General features: G+C 43.3%; 1 protein-coding gene across 2 annotated transcripts in view; it reads right to left on the bottom strand.

The window, feature by feature from the left end:
• Window positions 1-2,500, bottom strand: part of TFAP2B (transcription factor AP-2 beta) — a 63,766-nt gene extending 61,266 nt beyond the window's left edge. Inside the window, exons 1-2 of one of the 2 annotated variants that reach the window (XM_081346751.1) lie at window positions 2,379-2,491; window positions 924-1,185 (exon numbers count right to left, since the gene is read on the bottom strand). In XM_081346751.1, the coding sequence (XP_081202877.1) occupies window positions 924-1,004 (81 nt within the window). In that variant the 5' untranslated portion in view covers window positions 1,005-1,185; window positions 2,379-2,491. Of the gene's footprint in view, window positions 1-923; window positions 1,186-2,378 lie in introns of both variants that reach the window. The other variant, XM_081346750.1, reaches the window with a different exon arrangement.
• Between the last annotated feature and the right edge of the window lie 17,548 nt (window positions 2,501-20,048).

A 20,048-nucleotide genomic window follows, 5' to 3' on the forward strand; every position in this document is an offset into this window, starting at 1 on the left:
AACAACAACAACCAACAACCCGAAACTATCCACTACCGGAGTCCAAAACGCTGGAAATTAGTGAGGAAAAACTCTCTTTCCAGCAGCCCGGAATAGACGTTATATTCTAACCTAAGGTGGGACTTAAACGCTTTGGGCAAATGGATTTATTTCGGGGCAGGGCAAACGGAACTGGATGATAATGCTTGCCCGTTTCGGAGAAAGCCGGATAGCGCCTGGCAATTTAGACCAGCGGTTCGAGATAAAAGAGCCGAAGTAAAGCGAGCCGGCTCTTCTCTTTCTCGGGCGCGGAAGATGCCTACAAAGCAAAAGGAAAAGAGCCCAGTTCACAGTAAGGGCTTTTCTGGCGGGTGGGGGGGGGGGCTGGGGGTCTCCGGGACACGTCTGGACTTGTGCCTTTCCGCCCTGCTTCCCGCTGCCTCACAAAGAAAAGCGAGCCGAGCAAAGCAAGCCCCTTCGGGTTCCGCAGGAAGCTGCCTTTATGAAAAGACACAGGAAAGGCAAAGGTGGCTGCGGTCTAATCGAATTCCGGTGGATCTAAAGGCGAGCGCGGCGTGCCGGGGAATCCCTGTTTTCCCTGCCAGCTGACTGCAGCGTGCCCGCCTCTTTCATTTCTTGAGAGGGAGAAGGAAACGAAAGCAAAAAATGAGGAAATAAAGTTCCTCTTTGGATCTAAGGCGATGGTTAAGGAAGCCTCCGGAAAAAAATCCCTTTCTGCCTGCCCCCCCCTTCCGCCCCGCTTCCCTTTCCCCGGCGCGAGGCAGGCAACTGCGCCAAGACTCCTGGAGTCGAGCGCCCCGGCTCGCCTCGGACCCCCACTCTGGTTTGCCTTCCCGAAATCTCTACGCCTGCCCGAGACTCTGGCCCGGTTCTGTAAATCTCCTTTGCCCCCCCGCCAAGGTGCCTCTTCTCCCCATACTGACCTCGTAGATGTCTTCGTATTTCACATTTTCCACCAGTTTCCAGAGCATGATGGCGGGCTGTCCTCTAGGAGGTGAGTGCATTCATGTGAAGAGCAGATGTCTGGATTCTCAGGACTTCTCTGTCTGTAATGATCCATCTATAATTGGAAATGGGGGACAGACACCAAATCCGACGTTCCTCTCCCATCGCAACTTATGTCTGTTGTCTGAAACAATAGGCTGGAGAAGGAAGCCTCAGACAGAGAGGAAAAATCATTCCCATCTGTGGAGTTTATATAGAACACATAGACATATTGAACACACATAGATTATGCATCTAATTACTCACCCACCCTTGATACGGCTATATGTTCATACACACGCGCGCGCGCGCGCGCGCACCCACCCAAGTAAGTTATGGGAAAAAGAACGCTGGAGCTATTTCTGTAGGTAAGCGTCCCGATTTGTGCGTAGCTTTACACACATATCCAGACATATTTCGGGACACACTCAGGGAAAGGAGCAAACAGGGATCTTAACTTTCTGACCACACGGAGTGTGTGTTGCGCATATTTCCTTCTACAGATCGATTTTGTTTATGCAGTATATCCAGGCAAATAATTTAAAGAGATATAAGTTGATATTAACTGTAATACGCACACACGTATTTTATATGTGAGAAATTTACAGCTAAAAACTCACATGCGCGCACCCCCAGGCACAAACAACACAGAAAGATAATTATTTGTGATGTAAATAGACATTTTCTTCGGTGAGGTGGGAGAGAAACAGATTTTTATACATTCTGATTCACTGACAAATGCAAAGACAAGGGGGGGGGCAGTAACCACCTTAGAGGCGAAAACGTTGCTAAAGTTTACACCCCATGTCCTTTAATTTCAGACCATTTTTCTCTCTTTCCTCGGTGGAAAAACCAAGGCAGTCCCCAAAGACTAGGACCGTCCTACTCCGGCCGTATTTTACCCAGGGGAGCTAATTTCAAAGATCCCCGCTCATGAAACGGTTTTTCTTTGTTTTATTTTGTTTCCACACTTGCCTGGTCTTTTGAGCGGACGGTTAACCAACTACGCATTTTAAAACGAGCCCCATCTCAGCGAGACAAACTGAGGAGCTTTCGCCCTCGCGGAACCGGGGGGGTGGCGGGGGTGGGGGGACAAAACCCCCGACCCTTGGCTGGGTGCGGAAACAGGCCTTTCCCGCTCGGATTTCAGGCGCTTTTCGAAAGGTCTGCGAATTTCAAAGCCTCCGAAGTGACTTAAGGAGGAGAATAGCTGCCTTCTAGAGGTCTTTACAAGAGTGGGCAAGCCCTCGATTTTTCGCCTTCTGGGAAGGGGAAAAGGTGAGCTGCTCAACGAAGAGTCCTTGCCCACCCCAATCACAGTGAGAAATCCAACTTCTCTCTCTCTCTCTCTCTCCCTCTTCCCCCCTCCCGGTGCCCGTAACCTCAGAATGCACCTTTCCAGCAGGAGCTGTCGGAAAGGGCAGGAGGAGGGAGCAGGTCAGACGCTCTCGCAGCCAGCAGGTAGCTGGGATAAGAGGAGCAAGGCAGGTTGGCCTTTGCGCGGAAGTGATGAAAGCTGGGAAGAGGGAGCCGCGGCAGCAAAGCTTGTCGTCTTATAAGCGGCTCTGGGCGGAGGGGGGGGGGGAAGAGGAGGAGGAGGAGGAGGAGTGGGAGGAAGAAGAGGCGGCGGCGGCGTTAACACGGGAGCGGCGCAGCCCTGAACACACCGCGCACAGCTTTGGGGACAGAGACAGCCGAAACGATTTCAGGCTTCCAAGCAGAGCTTATTAATTGGCGAGGGATGGTGGTGGGGAAGGAGAGAATGCACGCACGCACCCCTCCCCCCCTCTCTCTCTCTCTCACACACAAACACACACGGACGGGCAATTTTCCAAAGCTGGCAGTATTACAATAAGTGAAAATCTTAAACCCCGAACTCCCAAGTCTGGCTTCATCTCCTGCTTACTGGGCAGTTAGTCCCGCCGCTTTCAATGGGGGTGGTGTGGTGGGGGTGGTGTGACTCCCCAAAAATGTGAGTCGTTCCTTGGCCCCCGGAATGGACTCCCCGATTTTTGAGCTAAGGATCGCGACTCTGCCAAAACGATTTGTGTACCCCGTGTCCTCCCACTCAATCTGCCCCCCTCTTTCCGGTTCCGAATCGTAGCGCGGCTTCTCTTCCTGTTGCGATCCCTTTGGGCTGCGCTGCGGTGGAAGCGATCCCCGTGTCCTCGCCGCGGTGAGGTCAGGTTGGTCCTGTTGGGAAAACCCACGAGCATAAAAGTACTACAAAGGGTAAACCGGATTTCTAACCTTATTAGCTGGTTCGCCAATAAAATTTATTATTGCCTTTCCTACACGAAACTGTGCCCCGGAGGTGCTAAAATTAAGCGCGTGAGCTCCTGGCTTCCAGTCTTCCTCTAGACAGCCCCGGGGGGGGGGCATTTTGCACTGAAGCAGGCAGTTAGTAGTTAGGTCGAACTTCCCCTGCAAGCTCAACTAGGCGTGCAGTGTGGTGCAAAATAGGAAATTGAAGCGTTCTTCAAGGCTTCAGCACGGCAGGATTGAAAAAGCATAGTCTTCATTTAGAAATACGTTCTGATTCCTCTTCCTGGCCCGCCCGGATCAGCCTGCAATCTTACGTTTAAAACCTGGGAATTAAAACGCCTTGGACAAATTGGGGCTTCCTTCCAAACTGAGCGCTGGAAGGGTGCCCTGGACAGAGAGGGTGATTTGAATTTGGCTATTCGACAGGCTCGACCGAGAACACTGCACGGTGCAGTTCGGCCGAAGACACCAGCCTTCCTGTGAAATGTGTCTCTAGGTGTTGGGTGTGTGTGTGTGGGCGAATAAAAGCTGAGATTTAAACACATTAAGACCAGAGAGCTTACATTCCTTGGGACTTCTACCGCACTGTATATTCCAAAGCACTGCCCCTAGAACGCGGCGTAAAATGTGGGAAACGCGAACACACACCGTTGAAGGCGATTTAGCCGCGTAGGTTTACTAGGTCAAGAGAACTTGGCACGGCGGAAAAATTACAGTCGAGGGACCTGCCTTTCTATGGGCTACAACAGATCCTCGAACCCCTTATTAGTGTGAAATGAGCGGCGTGTGTGTGTGTGTGTGTGTGTGTGTGTGGAGGAGGGGGGAAGGACCTGTAATTCAACAGGACAACAGCGCCCTCTATGGATTCTTGCAAGCGGCAAACACCGTTGAAATCAACCTTTCGGTTTACTAAACGCGTACGTGGGGTGGGGTAGCGGGGATGGCAGGAAGCTGTCCTCTCCTTTATCAGAAGGAAGGTGAAAGCGAACGTGATCTTTTAGCAACGTTTGAGGGTGAGGCGTTTGACTGGGTTGGGAAGCTTTAGATTCAAACCCATCCTCGGCAATAGAAGCAACGGATGGAAACTAATCAAGGAGAGAAGCAACCTAGAACTAAGGAGAAACTTCCTGACAGTTAGAACAATTAACCAGTGGAACAACCTCCCTCCAGAAGCGGTGAATGCTCCAACAGTGAAAGTTTTTAAGAAGAGACTGGACAGCCATTTGTCTGTAATGGTATAGGGTTTCCTGCCTGAGCAGGGGGTTGGACTAGATGACCTCCAAGGTCCCTTCCAACTTATTATTATTATTATTATTATTATTATTATTATTATTATTATTATTATTATTATTATTATTATTATTATTATTATTATTATTATTATTATTACCTTGGCTGTTATGGGGGGGGGAATGGGAAGCGGGAGCGCTTATGCATGTTGAACTTGGGCTCCTGGGGAAGAGGCGGGAGAGAAATTTGACAAAGAACATAATTGCGCGGTGATTCGCGCTGCGGCCATTTATGTGGCTGAAAAATATTCCTGTATGCCAAAGGTTCAGAGGAGCGCTCGTTATTCAGCTCTACAAACCCGAGACACCTGTGGCCTCTCCGCAATTCAGAAGCGTCTCTTAAGGCTCTTTCCTCCGCCCTGTACCCTATCCCACTTTTACTTTTTGGGGGGATGGAAAGATATTTTTTTTCCGTTCGCCGTTTCCAATATAGTGAGATGTTTGGCTCCAGCAACGATCTGCCGGGAGCTTTTGTATGCCTTCCTTTAGGAAAGCGGGTCCCTGTGGACGCACTCAGCCCGGGAAAGCCGCGGTCACCCGAGAGCGGTGGTCTAAGTCGGCCTCAATTTTGAAACAATTTATTTTCGCGCCCTCTGCTGGAGGTCGTAGGCGTTTTTCCGCGCTGCTCTTTAAAACTGTGCGACTCGATTTTAATCTCTTACCGAGCCAAATTTCTAAATTTCTAGTGTTGGACCTCAATGCTATTTAACAAAATAACATCTTTTATCTCTAGCATCTTATGAATAAGCAGGCCACCTTCTTTGTATAGCTTGTATAGCATTTGTATATACTAGGTTTGTCTAGCGGTCTTTATGTGTCCCTAACTCAAGGAGATTTCTGTTTCTCTTTGAGAAAACAGGGGAAAAATTCTTTTGGATATCATTTTGCTTTCCAGGCTTGTGTCAACAACCCTCTTCTCTTTTTGATCGGAATGTGATGTATATATGAATGTCAAAAATCTTATGCGTGTCTGGATGAATGTGTTACTATGCGTTGCTGTTTTATTATTTGAATTACATTAATGTAAACTATTGCACGAACCTTTGCTAAAACAACAACACTACAGAAGTACTCAATGCTTGTGGTGGGGTAAGCTGATTCATAGGACTGACTTTATTGTATTTATTTATCTATCGAATTCATATAGCCACCCATCTCATAAAAAGTGAGTCTGGGTGGCATACAACAATCCGGCAAAAGAATAAATACATAAAAACAATCACTACAAATATAAAGCAAATTATTAAAATTAAAATATATAAACTGCAAGGTACAAGAGAGACTTGTAGGGAAGGAAAGACACTAACACTGTGTGTAAGAAAAATAAAGGTGTCCTTGGTGCCTTGGAGCCTTGGTGGAGTAGTGGGCTAATGCCTCCTTAAGTAACACCAGCTGCCTGCAATTAGTGCAGGTTCGAGTCCCACCAGGCTCAAGGTTGACTCAGCCTTCCATCCTTCCGAGGTAGGTAAAATGAGGACCCAGATTGTTGGGGGCAATTAAGCTGACTTTGTAATAATGCCGCTTGGGGTGTGTGTGAAAGCCCTAATAAGCAGGCATATACATAGAATGAAGGCTACTGCTAAGCTTGTAAGCTGCCCTGAGTCTTCGGAGAAGGGCGGGATATAAATGGAATTTAAAAAAAAACTAGTAAACATTCCAGAAAATGTAAGAAATAGTGGTGTTGAAATTTCAGCATGCTTTTATTCAGAAACATTTATATGTGGAGTACAAAAAAATCTGCCGCTTGAAAGAAATGAATAATACAGGCACAATTATTTCATTAAACATATATGCCCCCATCTTAAACAGCTCAGAGATATTCTTTATATCTCATATTTTTATATGTCATGTTATCTTCACAGAAACCGTAAAATTCATCTGCAAAGTTGATTTTCAGATACAAAATGTAAAAAAAGTATCATTTTAGTAGAAGACATTTAAATTTTTTAAGGAATGCTGAGGCTAATGATTAAAGATGTGAGATTGTATAAAATCAAACTACAGAATGTTCTCTTTCTATTTAAGGTAGCAATTCATTATTTTAAGAATATCTGCTCACATTGTTGTATACAACTGAGAAGGAGATGCATTAGAAAAGTGACACGGGGCGGGGGGGGGGACTGAATGCAGTGGGAATGGAATCTGATCTTGGTATAAAATAAATGTAGGGTTTTTCTCATGTCTTGTTTTTTCAGGAGCTGTCCCATGTAAATCTGGGAGGATAATTCAAGGTGGATGTAACTAAAGCATGTAGCACCAGATTAGTTTAAGTGTACCAAGAATGGATGCTTCTGGGTCACCGGCCCACACCCTTTGCACCAGTCAATGACTGAGCATCTAAATGAACTCTCAGGCTTTGAGTCTGATCTCATCAAGAGGGTGCATTCCCCAGTACAACAGCTGACGTGGCTACTCTGCTAAATTTTCTATTCAATATGCCTTTTCTTACCAGGATTACCTTTCACTTTGTTTACTCCTGTCCATTTCAAGTGCTGACTCAGAATGTCCACAGGAGACAGTGGAACTGAAAGATCGAGCAGAGTGGCATTCATTTTCAGTACGATGAAAATCCAGTACCTGTCCCTGATGGAGCTTCCCCCCCTGCCCAAGATCTAAACAGGTATTGAAAAGCAAAAGAGGCCAAAAGCATAGGCCAAAGGTTAGGTGTGCACTCCTTAGAACCATTTTTATAGTTATCTCTATAGAAGAAAAGATTTTCGATTGATTATTTGCCCTCAAGTGGCTTTCACCCCCTAGGGACCACTATAAAAAAGCTATCACAAAATTAAGCAGTCCTTCCAAAAAGCTGATTCAAAAGAGACCATGGGCAATATTTGAAAGCCAGATCATAGGTCAAGGCACTGCCTTGTCCTGCTCCCACTTTGTAAACCCCAGGACAAGATTTTCTGTCCATACATCTTTCTACCACCAAAGCAAACATGTCAACATTCTTGCATAAGATTTCATGGAATTCACCAATTTTAAATCACCGAGCTGTCTTTGTAAAGGACACCTCTTGGAGATCAGGCTGGACTTTTCTCCAAATACCTAGTATAGTTATAACACATTGGAGCCTATTCAATTTAGCAGGTTTTGCTACCTTCTCAAAGCAGTCTTGACTGGTACTGGTAATGGCCAAAGAAACTCCTGTACAAAGATATAAAGCCTCTGTGATCTGTTGCAAATGCTAGTCAAGATGGAAAGCTATGCCGAGCATCCTTGGAAGCAAATTCACTTTCTTCTTTGCTTCCTTTCGTATTGAGAACTGCAATGTCCTGTTCTCTGCAATGAAACAAATTTTCAGGATCCAGCCTGGGTCGGTCACCAGGACCTGAGGTTTTGTCTTTGAAGCTTTCAGACTCATGCAGGAGCCCCCATCCCTCAGGGAACTCCTCTCTAGCAGATTTGGGTTAGTGTGCATATCCTTAGTATTTATTTTGGAACACACATAATTATTATGGTTATTGTGCATAGTCAGCCAGATACTTAGACTAAATCTGGCACTGGGATTTTCCTATGGACACGGGATAGGTGTTCTGTTCCAGCCTACGACCGGCCTTGTTTGAATGTCAGGGTCAACCCCTTTTTATAGTCAACAGGCTGGAAGAACCCAACCAAATTTATTTACAAAGAAATCAAAAGTTCAAACAAGAGTTAAATGAAAAGTTCAAACAAGAGTTAAACCAAAAGTTCAAACAAGAGTTAAACAGGAATAACAGTCCAGGACTTTAGCAGAAGATCTTCAAATGGTTGCCTTCAGCAACCAGCACCTCCCACACCTTCCCCTTTTATCAGCAGTCCCAAGGCGTGACTTCTCATTGCCTTCTCCTCTCACCGAGTTGTCTCATTGCCTTTCTCTGTTCTGCTCTGCTGGATTGCCTCCTGCTCCTAGCGTCCCTGAATAGATCCAGCTGTGAATCATCTACGTCCAATACCTCGTGCTCACACAGCTGAGTCTGATGAGGAACATGATGGGAGGGGCCAGGCTGAGAGTCCTGCAGTGCATCAGAGCCTCCCTCTGACACCAAAGGCTCTCCAAACCCCTCCTCCTCCTCCTCTTCAGAATCATCACACTCAGCTGCCAGTATCACAGGCTGACACTGAATCACAACAATAGGCAGATATTGTTGAATAATATTAAAGGTATTGTCACATGATGTAAGCTGTTTCAAATAAAGCTGCTTTTGCCATCAATTTGTTATTTTATCACTAGCAATGTTATTCAAGTGATGCTTCATAGTCATGATATTTTGGCATTGCACCCAAGGCACATCTGTCTTTGCCTTCTTTTGCCCCAGTTGTTTTACTTTTAACTGCAGGTTCTTGTGACTTTTTTTCCTCCCAGTAATTTGTTTTTCTTCTGCTGTCTCCAAGTACTGCAATGTCCACTATCCAGACATATTGTTTAGTTTTTCTGATCAATAATTGTTAAGTCTGAGGGTATTGGGAGGTGCTTTCCTGTGTGAATACTAAAGTCCTAGAGCACTTTAGATTCTTCATATTTATTACTTTCTCTATTTTGTGGTCCCACCAGTTCTTGCTTGTAGGCAAATGGTATTTCTTGCATCCATTCCAATGCACCATATTTGCTATTTTGCCATACCATTGGTTGTAATCAGACTGTTTGATTTTCTTGCAGCAGCTAACTATGTGGTCCACTGTTTTTTTGGCTTTTTTTTGCAGAGGCAGCAGTTGCTATCAATTCTGACTTTGTATATATGTGTTCTAAAAAACAACATCCAAAAGAAAAATAAAAAATAACAGGACAGTGACCAGCACACCAGCATCAATTTATAATACAAAATAAAGTATTCAGAGAAGTAGAAGTGGAAGAACTGCAGTGACCTCTTCAGAGCAAAGAAACTGAAGCCTTGTGAGAAGTCACTCAGACTATAGAAGCAGACCAGGGGAGTTGGTAATTGAGGAAGCCAGCATAGCTGTTGAATCATTTTCATTTCTAAATCAGGCACCTTCTCCCCTGCCTTTCCTCAGAAAGAACAATGCCATCTACCTAAATAAGCAAAAGAAATTGAAACAAAGAATAACTGAGCATCTAAAACAGACAAAACAACAGAATAAGGTTGCTTGTATTGAAACCTGTTACAAAGACACAGCTAGACAACTATTAAAAGAGGCCAATGCTGTAATATCAAAAATAAGCACTAGCTCACTGCAAGAAACAAACCACGGCTGCAGTTATAGTTGAACACCTTGGCTGCAAAATCAAAGGAACAGTGTAATTCTGGGTACAACTATGGGACAACCCAAAGAAATACAACAAAAATGCAGTTTAGATAAAGGAGATGAAAAAAAGCGAAAAAGAGACTGAACTTGTAATAACAGCAGAAATGGTGGTAAAAAAAGGCACAGAAGATGAACTGCATGGTTTCTGGTTGAAACATCTGACTGGTCTACACTTACTATCAAGCAGTTTAACATACTGCAAGGAGATGTAACTGAAGATTGGTTAACATTTAGTAAAACGTATCTGATAATGGAAGATCCAGTAAAAGGGGCAGCACCAGGCAACTACAGACCAATTATCTGCTTACTGGCAACTTTCAGATTGCTAACTGGTGTAGTAGCTGATGCAGTCCAACAACATTAGCTGAAAACAAGCTCTTTCCACCTGAACGGAAAGAAAACTGCCCAAAAAGCAGAGGAACGAAAAATCAGCTCCTAATTGACAAGATGATTTTGAAAAACTGTAGAGAAGGATGATCAACTTGAATTATTATTATTTTATCTCACCTTTATATATATATCTAATGTGTGTGTGTGTGTGTGTGTATGACTCAAGGCAGCAAACATACAAGTCCTTCTTGTCCTATTTTCCCCACAACCACCCAGTGAGGTGGACTGGGCTGAGAGAAAGCTTTCATCCAGCTTCATTGTGAGTTCCAGTTCCATACCTAAACTGGGACTGGAACTCAACAATCTCTTGTTTTTAGGTCAGCATCTTCAACACTATATCAAACTAGCTCTGTGATCACGTTTGTGCTATGTTTCATAGAAAGAACTCTCTCCATCTACAGTTAACCAGATTTCAATTACAGTGGATTTCAGGAGGAATGTCCTGCATGTGCCCATGCATGCATGTGCACACATGCGTGCCTGCGTGTGCAGACACACACACACACACTTAATATCCAATCCATAGGGCAGAACTATTATTTTCTCCTATTGATATCTTCATCCCGTGCATAATCAACTGAAAGTAAGTTTCATTGCTGAGGTTACACATTATAGACTAATTCAGAGATGGAAAACAGGCCATTTCCCCATCCTCAATACATTGGAAGCACAAAGGTGACAACTGGGGAGGGTGGCTGGAGGGTTTGTTTGGAGGAGGTAGTAACCAGCATTCAAATTTTTAATAGTGGAAATAAAAGCCAGAAATGAGAAATTTGTGGGAAGAAATTAGCTCTTTTCCCCACTTAGGCTGTTCCTCAACTGTGTCCCCAAGTTCTCAAAAAAATGCCTTGTTAAAATTTGGTGTCAAAATGGTCAAATTTTGGCGATGCCTTTAATCTGCTTAGGAAAGAAGGGATTGTATTTTTGAGCATGGGAACTGGAGGAGCCACAAACATTCCAAATTCAATGACTGATTCTAAGGTGCAGATAATGAGTACTTAGCGCCATGGCTTGAATCTTGACGATTTGGAAGAAAACATTAAACGTTATTGCTTAGGTGATGCCATTTTACAGAGGGGGTGGTTTTACTTGTTTGTTTCTTTCGCCATTTTATTCTCCTTCAAATAATACTCCAAGCTGTCTATCTGTTTGTATCCTGTTATCTACCTTCCCTGTTTATTTTATTTTTTTTTAAATTTAGGATAATTTAAAATTAAATGCATAATCAAACACATACACAGTTGTATTCCTGAATCCCTCTGCCACTGATATTTTTAAATAAACCAGCCAGAAAACTGTGTAGAAAAACAGGAGAGTATAGTATTTATGAAATATAGTACAATATGTCACAACATACTAAGCAATGTACTTAGAATGTCTTTGCCTCTGTCCTTCAGCTGCAATAAAAACTCAAAGAGTGCCACATTTTTATACTATAATCTGAAGTGCCCCATAATCCATTTAATCCAATGAATCTGGTGAAGGAGACTTTACTCTACAAAATAAAACATTATAATATGGAATAGTATCTCCAGCCTCACCTGAAGAATCCAACCCTGTTTGTGTAGCAATGTAATAACTGCTTCTCAGTTGTTGCTGTTTGGTAAAAAGTAGCCGTCTGGTAGCTTTCATAGACTCAGTAGGACAATGCTTGTCTTCTGTGTGGGTATGTATTTTCATTTCATGAATTCATTAGCCACTAGGGGGCACTGAAAATCTCCCAAATAATTATTTTGAGTGCACGAAGAAGGTTGTTAATATTTTAGCCAGAAAAGATATCATCACAATTTTGGTTAAGGAAATAGAAAAATTTTTTTTACGTGAAATCATAGAAGGAGAAATTAGATACAACTACAGAAGTAGATAATGTAATATGACTTAAAGAGGATGGATACACAGACACACACACACACACACACACTCACAGAGTGTGGAAGAAACTTGATAGTAATTTATCAGGATCCAGGAAAGGATTCCCCATTGCCCCCTGCTACAAACTGCTAGCATCTTCCCATGATATTTCAGAATAGAAGTCTGAGATCTTTATGATACCAGGCATGTGATCCTTTCCTAGGAAAGATGGAAGGTTACATTTATCAAAGCAGACATCATCTTAGAAATGACCTTGATGTCCCCTGTCTTATTCATACCTTTAAAAAAAATAAACACACACATACACACACAAAAGAAAAAGTCATTTCACAAGAAGAAATGAACTCTAAATGTATTATAGTGAGTAAAATAAACTAAACCCCCCCCCCACCAATACAGGACCCATATAACAACTACAGATAACAATATAAGGTCAGTTCAGTTCTGAAGCTTATGATTAAATCTAGAAAAATATAGAAAGATATTTTCACCTTTTTTCTTTCTTTTTTAGAACACAGAAACTTTTCAAAAGTAGGTAATGAACTCATATCCTAGGATCCATTCCTCAAAATCAGAGAAGTAAGGTTTTTTTTCCCAGTTACACAAAAGTATCCTCTTTATCAGAGTTGTTGAGAGTCAGGCAGCATATATATATTTATGGTTATTATTGTTAAAACTCTTCAGGAGATAATTAATTCCATGTTTTTCCAATGTAGTTCAACATCACATTGAGATTCTTAACCACCATATTAATTTTAAAAATTGTACTGGTGTACAGTACGTAGCTATTTGGAATCAAACAAGGTTATAGATGCACAAGGCTGAATCATACGAGTTTTAAAAACTCCTGGAACTTGCTTAGAGTCCCAACGTAAAAAAAAATAAATCTAACGCCCACTCCTTTTTCAACATTAATTGAGGGGTTCAATAAACATGAAGTAGCATTTTCTCACTGATTTATTTCACTTTTAAATCATATCATAAGTATATTTCATATTTCTTAACACCTGGAACCATTGATCCTTCAAAACTGGATATTCCAATTGTTCATTTCTCAGTGTTCCAATTCTTCATTTTGCAGTGTGTATGTATATGTATGTGTGTATATGCATATAAGAAGGGACGCGGTGGCTCAGTGGGTTAGGACGCTGAGCTTGTCGATCGGAAGGTCGGCAGTTTGGCGGGTCGAATCCCGAGTGCCGCGTAGCAGAGTGAGCGCCTGTTACTCGTCCCAGCTTCTGCCAACTTAGCAGTTCGAAGGCATGTAAAAAATGCAAGTAGAAAAATAGGGACCACTACGGTGGGAAGGTAACAGCGTTCCGTGCGCCTTTGGCGTCTAGTCATGCTGGCCACATGACCACGGAGACGTCCTCGGAGAAGCGCTGGCTCTTCGGCTTTGAAACGGAGATGAGCACCGGCCCCTAGAGTCGGAAACGACTAGCACGCATGTGCGGGGGAACCTTTACCTTTACTTTTTATATGCATATATACACATACATTTTATTGTTAATATTTAGTGTTATAAAATTGAATTGTCAGCTTCTGCCCAAGTAATATGTCTCTTAAGGAACCTAAAATTGCAAGTTTTTTGGAAGCTGGTAGAGTAGATGGACCATATTGATTAATTAGTATATGTTTCAGTTGTATGCATTACTAAATGAATATTGCAGGTAATTGCAATCAACATGCAATCTCTCAAAAGTCTTTTTAAAAACCATTACAAATCAACCAATGCAAAATGTTGATCAATGCTTAGCTCAAACATGCAAAAATAAAATAATCTAAAAATCCATCTTCTGATTATTTGTTCTACAGTGTCAATTTCTTTTGTGATTATGGATAAAAAAGTGACCTCTACTTAGTAATAAACCAAATGTGCCTATCAGCTTTCAAAACTAAAAATGAACATCCCAGTTTAAGATACCTGAACTATAAACTTGCTAAAATTTGGGGAAAAAAATCACATTTATTTTTTATACGATCCCAAAGAAGAAAATAATACAAGTTTAACTCCAAAGGGAAAAAGACATTACAATAATATCCCTATAATATAGTTGAAAATCTGGAAGATTAAAGCTCTCATCTTCATAAAATAAGCTGGATTTGGCCAAAGGTATTTGAGCAAATTTAGCTTGTTGTAAAATTTTTCTCATTAGCTTACTTATCTGTGTAAGATATTGAATAGGAAGTAACATGAGAACCTCTTTGTAGATTGATGTAATGTTCATTTTGATAGCATTACATTTGCCCCAAAGGATGGATTTTTTTAACCATTGGCTTATAGCTATTGAAATTGCATTTATACTTTTAGAAATATTTAATTCAATAGTGCTCAGTACTTTAGAACACCCAGTTTAAGCTTTGCTATTATAAATGCATGATATGGCTCATCGGTGGGATTCTAGCATGTAACAGAATCTTTAACCATCTTTTCCAGCTGTATAAGATTATAGTCTCAGAGTCTCTCCTTTGCTAAGGCAAAAGTGATAATGGATCCCTTGGTGCATACATCAGGGGATCCCTTAAACGTATTCCAGAGAGTTAACAAGTTGGTTGTGCCTGGTTTATCTTTAAGGAAAAAAAAAACATTTCCTTCTTAATATATTACACAAAACGACAATGTCTTAGGAGAAAAATATTCCAGTACCATCTAGAATTGACAGATTTATGATGATTAAATGTTAGCATTAAGAGTCACTGGAACATGATCTGAGATTATGATAGGGCCTTTTGTAGAGTCCATAATTTGATCCACCAAAATAGGGGGGGGAGCTGAATCTAATTTCATAAGGCTGAAACATTTTTAATGCATCCATAATAATACAGGTAGTCCATGTTTAATGACTACTCGTTCAGCCATTGGTGAAAGTTGCAGTGCACTGAATAAGTTGTATTTATGACTGGTCCTTGAAATTCCTACTTTTGCAGAACTCCCACGGTCACATGATTGCAATATGAGTGCTCGACAATGAACTCACACTTATGACAGTTGTAGTGTCCCATGGTTACATAATTGCCATTTGCAGCCTTCTCTGCCAGTTTTTCACAAGCAAAATCAATGAGGAAGATGGCGAAGAAAGTCAGAAGTTCTTCCGGTAAGTCGCTCACACTCTCTGCCACTAAGCAGCAGCCAGGGCCAGCCCCACCACACTGACTCCTTGTCATATGCATATATTATTTGGGTTACCCGAAATTCCAATATTCTGCTTATGGATGTAGTCTATATTTGAATAGAATGCCCTTATGTCTCCTCTCTAAAGTCACTAATGGGGATACATTGAACGATGCTGAGGTTAGATCCCTCCTGAGTTTAGGGATAATAATTTGACTAGGGTATCTCATAGGTCTGGAAACATTGAAATTAAGGAGGAATATCATGTTTGATTGAGGGATGCAGTGGCTCAGTGGGTTAGGACACTGAGCTTGTCGATCAGAAGGTCGGCAGTTTGGCGAGTCGAATCCCGAGTGCTGCGTAACAGAGTGAGCGCCTGTTACTTGTCCCAGCTTCTGCCAACCTAGCAGTTCGAAAGCACGTAAAAATGCAAGTAGAAAAATAGGGACCACTATGGTGGGAAGGTAACAGCGTTCCGTGTGCCTTTGGCGTCTAGTCATGCCGGCCACATGACCACGGAGACGTCCTCGGACAAGCGCTGGCTCTTTGGCTTTGAAGCGGAGATGAGCACCGGCCCCTAGAGTTGGAAACGACTAGCACGCATGTGCAGGGGAACCTTTACCTTTACTTATCATGTTTGATTAAATTTAGATGTTCTCAGGACCTTGCTTGGTTATCTCTGTTGCATGCTCATGCCTTAGCACACATATTAGAGTTAAAAAAATGCTAATAATTTTCGTTCTTGTATCCTGTTTTAGCCCAAGACAAAATACTATTATCAGTAGGGACCTAGGAAGTTATATCTGCTCGGGACAAAAACTGCTTGGTCTGGCATGTAAAGATATGTATCTAAGCATTAGATTTATCGCACTAATGCCAACCCTGAGACGAACAGTTTCATTTGAAGCATAACAGGGAATTTCCAAAAGGTTCCTAAGAAACTTCATCTGGATCTTTTGCAAGGGGGCAAAAGAGTTTTATAGACCTAAAATGGGCATCTTATAATTGTGTGTGAGAGTTGAACTGAATGCATTACAAGTATAGTAGGAACGCATGATACAAAAAAAATATATGTTCGCACGGCTGTGGCAGATTTTTAGGTTTTGGAACTGCATGCATCCAATGTTTGGTTGTGATATGGCATACAATACTGAGACGCTTAAAACCACTAATAGAATCAAGTTAAAGGGCAAACACCTTGCCTTTGTTATAATTAATTTCTAGTGCCTCTGCATTATAATAGGTCTACAATGTTCTTTTTAGAACTTATGAACTCTGAAAAAGTAGAACTGCATAGAAGAGAACTGTTTTTCTGCCAATTCTGGGCACGATGAGAGAGATCCATTATTCTAGCAACTAAAGGATTGATATAATAATTAAACAGTAATGGTGGCAGAATGTATCCCTGCCAGACTCCACCACTGACAGGAATTTCCTTAGGATAATGTCCGTTGGAGTTGAATTTGAATTTTATAGTTGAATTATCATATAATTTATAAATAAAAAAAGGAGCTTAGGCTAGGAAATAAATTCAAAGACCACTCTAAAATCTCTAAAAGATGCTTGTAGTGTAGCACATGGTTTGCAAGTGTATCTTTTGTGAGCAATTCCAATTCCAATTCCAATTCGTATAGTAAGAGGAGAAGAAGAAGAAGATGAAAGAGAAACAAAGTTGTTATTCATCACCCAGAACAGACATGGCAAACACAAGGCCTGAACTGGCCCACGACTGGCTGATATTTGGGCCCCAGGGATGCCCTGGAGACGGTCCCCAGCCCCACCCAGCCTGGTGGCCCCCAAGGCACATGCACAGGAGGCAGTGAGTGCGTGGGTGGCCGATGGCGTCTGGCATCAGGGGTTGTGTAGCCTGCTGTGAATACAGGGTCAGCCCTCCAGCAGAAGCACTGTGATGGCAATGGCAGCATGTGGAGTTGGGGGGGCACATGATGCAGACCACCAGACATGCCTACTCCATCCCATCTCTTGTTGCTTGGACGGCAGGTCACCACTGGTCACCTCCTCAGTCCCTGTGAAGGTCTTGCCCTTGGACTGCATTCCCCTCACGCAATGTGGTACCTGCCACAGCCACAGCTGCAAGCTGCTGGCACAAGTCCATTAGGGCACCACTCGGAGCTGCAGGCCCGCCCAGCATGAAGGAGGCGAAGTGGTCGGCTAGGAAGCCTCAAGTAGAGGTGGTAGAGCACGCCCAGGGCCAGCAGGCAAAAGGCCACCCCGAATGGGGAAAGCCAGATCCCCATTGGCACCATGGCTGCCCAGGCCCAGCAGAGATGGGGGGGAGGCATGCAATCCTGGCTGGGACTGGGCAGCCATGGCACCGATGGGGATCCAGCTTTCCCCGCTTGGGGTGGCCTTTTGCTTGCTGGGCATGGGCATACTCTACCACCTCTACTCGAGCTTGCTAGCCAGCTGCTTCACCTCCTTTGTGCTGGGCGGGCCTGCTGCTCTGGAAGGCAGGGGTAGCCTAATGGACCAGCATGACCTGCTGGTACCAGCAGCCCAAGGTGGGGCCAAAGTGTGTCAGGTGTGCAAAGGGAACAGGCTCCATGCACGGCCAAGGGCAAGGTCTGCAAGGGGGCTGAGGAGATGACCAGCAGATGCAAGCAAAAACAGATGGGATGGAGTAGCAGGATGTGGAGCCCCAGAGTGTGCTGGTTGAGGGGCTGGCAGGCTGTGGCTACTGACAGACACCATTGGCCCCATGCGGTCACTGGCCTCTATGTGCAGGGGCCTATGGTGTCAGGCAGCAGCCACCCCAGCCCCTGCCTCACCTTGCCTTGCCCTGTAACAATGAAACCCCTGCCCCAGTCCCTCCCTCACCTCACCTCTCCCCATAGGATGAGCCTCCTGCCCACTGCCCCACCCACCAGAGACCCTGGATCTCCCCCAATCCTGCCTGGCCCCCACAGGTGTCTTCCCCCCATGAGCAACGTCGAGGTAGCCACACCCCCTGGCCACGCCCACCCAGTCAGCCATGACCACCACAGTCATGCCCACCCAGTGGTCCACACCCACCCAGTCCCCCTGAGGGCACCACAGTGCTGATGCGGCCCTCAATGAAATTGAGTTTGACACCCCTGACCCAGAACATATAAAACTACTACAGCAGCATATGAACTTGTTCATAAGGACCTTTTGGATGTCATCCTCAAGAGAGACAGAAGATGGATGGACACAGAAAAAGTATTTCACTCTCTTAGTTTTTGCAAGCATAAGCACCAAATATAAATCTTGCTGTAATTGGAACCCTGTAAAGAAAGATCTGGGTAAATGACAATTTTTCATCCATGGTATTTCAGTTTGGTGGCTTGTGTTGAAAGTTGTAAGAGCTGATCTCTAGTACTAGACATTAGAAATTTAACAATTACAGGGGCAGGTCTCTGTGAGGGATTGCCTATTGCCCTTAATCTGTAAGCATCCATTATTTCAACTTTAAAATCAGCCAGCAGTGAGAAGATTTCCTGAAGGCATCCTTCTATGTAATTTAGCAACAGCTTCTGCTGCTCAATGTCTAAGGGTTGGTTAATTATTTTTAAATTATTTCTGGTGAGTTGCCCCTGCACTGTATGTAGTGCAGTTGGTAAATTTGTAATGAGTTTATCAGGGGATTGATTCTTTTTCCCCCTTTTAAGGTTTTAATTATAGTTTCAAGAGAAATAGCAATAATGCTCTTCAAGGATTCCACATCTTTATCAAATTTAAAGGTTTTGGGATTTCATGAGCTTGGGCTCCATGCATCTTAAATATGCCACTTTCCAAATTTACTGCAAATTTACCATCTATTATCAAGAATCAATTGGAGTTTTAGGATTAATTAATCTTGATCTTGCTGAGCTGGGGATTCATTGTAAGTTAATAAAGTTATTAAAGTTTTCTAATCCACCAGAGATTGGGGAGAGAACATCACACCTTCTCTGAAATTTCAATAGAGTGCATTGGCTCCTCCAGCTTTTCTCTCCCTTGTCAACTATTCAGAGTAGAATAGGTTAGCTTGAAATGTTGAAGGAGGAGTCCTTTCAATGTTATGAGGCATATTGTAAAATAACATTGCATCCATGTTATAAAGACAAGATGCATCATGCCGAAACCACGATCACCCCATTGCCGGCAATAGAGAAAAAGCTGCAATATGTTGTGACACGTCACATGTTGTGAGTTTGACACCCCTGGTATAGAGTCTCCTGCTTGAGCAGGGGATTGGATGAGAAGACCTTCAAAGTCCCTTCCAACTCTGTTATTCTGTTTGGGGATATTCAAATATTCAATATTCAGCTATCAGTATGAGTAATTCCATTCATAAGTTCGGCTCAGAATAAAGAAAGGCAGTCAACAAGGCAATCATAAGAACTAAAAATCTCTCTCATTCATGTCAGTGGATGCACCTGGAATGCTGACTGGTTCCAAACAAGAGCGGGATATGCTCTGTGCCCAAGCATATATACGTACATGTTAAATATCATTCTTTATTTCATTTTGCACTGTCAGCATTCTTGGGGTTTTACAAGTGCAGGAGTTGATCACTACATACAAAAAAGTTTTCTCATAAGGGTTACTAAATCTCTAGGGCAGGGCTTTTCAACCAGTGGTACGGGTACCACCTGTGGTACATTGGCACCTGGCAGATGGTACGCGACCATCCTAGAAAAGTGGTAGCGGGGGAGGGGAATGAGCTGAATCGGTGGCAGCACCGCACAAGCCTGAGCAAGACATGGCTGGAGCTGCAGGGTTATCAGGGCTCAATGGAAACTCCAGGATCAATACTTCTTCAGAGCTGTCAGGGCTCAGTGGAAGTGCCAGGATCAGTGCCAGGCTCCAGCTGGAGCTCGGCACTGATCCTGGCGCTTCTGCTGAGCCCAGAAGAACCGCCAATCAGC

Source organism: Vipera berus (genome assembly GCF_964194415.1).
Source record: "Vipera berus genome assembly, chromosome: 1".
Taxonomy (NCBI): Eukaryota; Metazoa; Chordata; class Lepidosauria; order Squamata; family Viperidae; genus Vipera; species Vipera berus.